The sequence below is a fragment of the Scylla paramamosain genome, chromosome 29 (genome assembly GCF_035594125.1).
Source record: "Scylla paramamosain isolate STU-SP2022 chromosome 29, ASM3559412v1, whole genome shotgun sequence".
In the NCBI taxonomy this organism is placed as follows: domain Eukaryota; kingdom Metazoa; phylum Arthropoda; class Malacostraca; order Decapoda; family Portunidae; genus Scylla; species Scylla paramamosain.
This window is the reverse complement of record NC_087179.1, coordinates 317,816-320,888: the sequence shown is the minus strand read 5'-3', so window position 1 is coordinate 320,888 and position 3,073 is coordinate 317,816. Positions and strand designations below refer to the sequence as shown.

The 3,073-nt window shown below is 50.1% G+C and overlaps 1 protein-coding gene across 1 annotated transcript; it reads right to left on the bottom strand.

The window, feature by feature from the left end:
- Positions 1 to 430: 430 nt before the first annotated feature.
- On the bottom strand, positions 431 to 2,687 carry LOC135115793 (probable serine/threonine-protein kinase irlA). The gene is made up of 5 exons (XM_064032807.1): positions 2,572 to 2,687; positions 2,140 to 2,444; positions 1,401 to 1,507; positions 1,148 to 1,205; positions 431 to 864 (listed from the first exon to the last, which is right to left on the bottom strand). Exons 1-5 carry the CDS (start codon positions 2,685 to 2,687, stop codon positions 431 to 433), a joined length of 1,020 nt encoding a protein of 339 aa, XP_063888877.1.
- Between the last annotated feature and the right edge of the window lie 386 nt (positions 2,688 to 3,073).

The following is a 3,073-nucleotide window of genomic DNA, read 5'->3' as shown; positions in this document are numbered from 1 at the left end:
CACTACGCAAGGTAAACAAGGTCTCCTGCCTGCTTTGCCTTACTGTCTGCACCATTTCCTGCTGTCTTTCATCGGTGAGCCTGAAGCGACAATTTAGAGAGGAGTGAAAACGGCCTTTGCAGTATTCACACACCCTCGTACACTGTACCCCAGTGTGTCCTTGCCGCTTACACTGAGTACACTGTAGTGTTCTCTACGCCAAGGACACGGAGGCAAACAGAGACCACAGTCTTGGGTTTATTGTTGGTATACAGCAATACCCGGGAGAGCGGCCGCGGGTGTGCGAGACGAGAGTCGAGGCGAGACTGACTGCTGCCTCGTGGGTTCCCCCAGCTCCCAGGTGCTTCACCTGACCTGACTATGAGTCTGGCTGGTCCCTCACCTGGGAAGCTTAGCATGTTGGGAATCCACGAGGATTAGCGTGGAGTGGCTAGCCGGCTGGCCAGTCACTACAACACTTTCCCTGCTGCTGCTGCCGCCGCCGCGGCTGCTGCTGTTGTTGTTGCTGCTGCTGCTGCTGCTGCTGCTGCTGTTGCTGCTGCCCCTGCTGTTGCTGCTGCCGCTGCTGTTGCTGCTGCCGCTGTTGCTGCAGCCTTGGTGGGATCGCCTCGTGTCGTGGCTGACGCCTTGGTTCAGGTGCCGTTTCAGCTTCCGGGGTTGTGTTGCCACTTCGTGCAGCCCTCTTTTTTCGCCAGTATCGTCCGTGGGGTGACCCGTTTACCTGCAGGCTGCCTTGCTGAAGACGGTGCTGCTGGGGTCGGAGCAGACTCTCCGTCTCACTCTCTTTGTTAGCGCTCCTGGCGGTATTTTCCCTTCTTGGTAGGGGTGTTTTCCTATCCTCTGCTGATGTCTCTCGCTGCTCCGCTGATGAGGGCAGAGAGGAAATTTAGGGGGGGAGGGGGAGGGGTTAGTGGGCTGTCATGTTATTGGCCGAGTTTACCCTGAAAATGAACTTTTTCTTAGTGTCCCCGTGTTCCGTTTTTCTTGTGAACAAGTCTTTATTCTTAGTTATAAGTTAGTATAAGGCTTATTTACTCATTTATATCACGTAGTATTATTCCCTTCCTAATTTAAATTCTTTATATTTAAGTATATGTAAGTGAAGAGTTGTATTTGAGGTGCAATGTGTTGAAGCGAGAGGCAATACCTGTTTGGGGTTTGTACTGAATCAGCAAATTCTTCTTGAGACAGAGCGCCTTGAGGCCCTGAGGGACAACAGAGGGTGTGGCGTCTCTCAGAGGATAAATTCGGGTGTGGTGTGGTGATGGAGTGTGTGTGCGGAGATATTAGTGATGTGGCGGTATAACCTTGATATCCAGGATCAGGTTGGTGAGTCTTTTGTGGTATCAAGAGCTCTTATATGGTGAAATTTGGTTAGTGAGTTATGTTGGTTATGTAACGCTGAGGGGAGTGTCGGGGTGAGAGACAGCCATTTTGTGGTTGGGGCTGCAGTGGTGTTGTGGCATCATTGGTGTCTTTGGGGGTGGTGTTGGGGTGTTACTAATGTCTTTGGGGGGGTGTTATGGTGTTATAGGTGATCTATGGTGATGGTGGTGATGTCTCGTGAGGTCTGAGGAGGTAAATTATGGGAATTGTTATTTGGTGACACGGGGACAGCGTCTAGGGAAATTCCCGCACCTGGGGAAAATATTTCAGTCGGCCTATGAAGGAGTAAAAGGGTTTTACTGCTTTCTGAAGTGACGGGAATGTCATATTCATGTGTATAACCTTTGAGCAATAAGGGAGGCGATATAAGAGCCTGAGAAAAAGGGGGAATCTATTGTGAGTGAGTGTGGGATTTATCCTGTGTTGGTCTAGGGTAGAAATGTGTTCCCTAATTTCCTTTAAAGTGTACTGCCTCAATTTTTTTGTGAGTTAACATTCTTATTAATATATCCTGTTATTAACTAGAATAATTGTGTTTTCTATCCCAACATTGATCTAGTATTAAAATGATTTCTGGCGTGATGTGACAAGGTAAGGGTTGTGAGAGGGTTTAACAGCTGGTGATTTCGAAAAGGTCGGGTTGGTATTCGAGGCCTTTAAAAATCCAGTTCTTGGAAAGATAGCCGGGATCGTGACAGGGCGGAGGGGGACCTGACTCCCTAGGGAGTTGATTCACAGCTGCTGCCGCCTCACCCTCTCCCCCAATATACCGAAACCTGGATGTGCACGCTATTGACCTCTGTTGTATTCCTTCGCCGACGCGAGTGGCGATGAGGGTGTCTACAATATTCAGAGCCTTCACCAGCAATCGCCGCTGATCAATGAGGTCGTCCGTGACGAACCTGTAGCTTTGCAGCTGGCTTTTGGTCGAGGCCAGTTCACGGCGGAGATCTTTCATTAGCTTCCCCAGCTCCTCCTTTCTTAAGTCACTCACGTCACCCTCAACTTCCTGCTCTTCAATCACCGAGAGGGGAGGGGAGGTAACTAGGGTGTCACTGCTGTGAAAACTCACAGTGTCATTAACTCCCGCCCGAACACGTAGTTGTCCTGTGTTGCCACATGTAAAGTCGGTCTCCTCGCCTAGACAGTCTGCGTGGCAGAGGTTGGGACAGCGCCGTGGAGCACCGTTTCACTGTTGGAGATGACCCCGTGCGGCCACAGACAGCACACCAGGAGGCAGGGTGGTAGCCATTGATACCACTCGACCTCTCAATAAGGCGCCCTAGACGCTCAGACACCATCACTGGTAATATATGAGCACATGTGACTGTGGAGAGTTGGAGGAATGAGGGAGAGAGAAGGAACGCAGAAGGTGGGGGGCGGTAGGCAGGTGTGCGACTATGTTGTCAAGGTCACAGGTTCGGGTCACGCGCTATTCACACTAGACATTCAATGCGCTCCCCTTTAGTATTAAGGTGTTTTCCTTCGCTATTTATGCACTTATAAAGCTCACAATAGCTTACTTAACGTTCTGCTACTAAGCAGTGTGTACTAAAGTCCGTAACAGGATGTGTGTCGGTCAGGAAAACCCAATACACACGGAGCTTCTGTCCTACGTCCTTCTCCTTCCCGTCTCTCTCTATCTCTTCCTCTCTCTCTCTTTCTAAGTGGTGGAATGCACAAATAG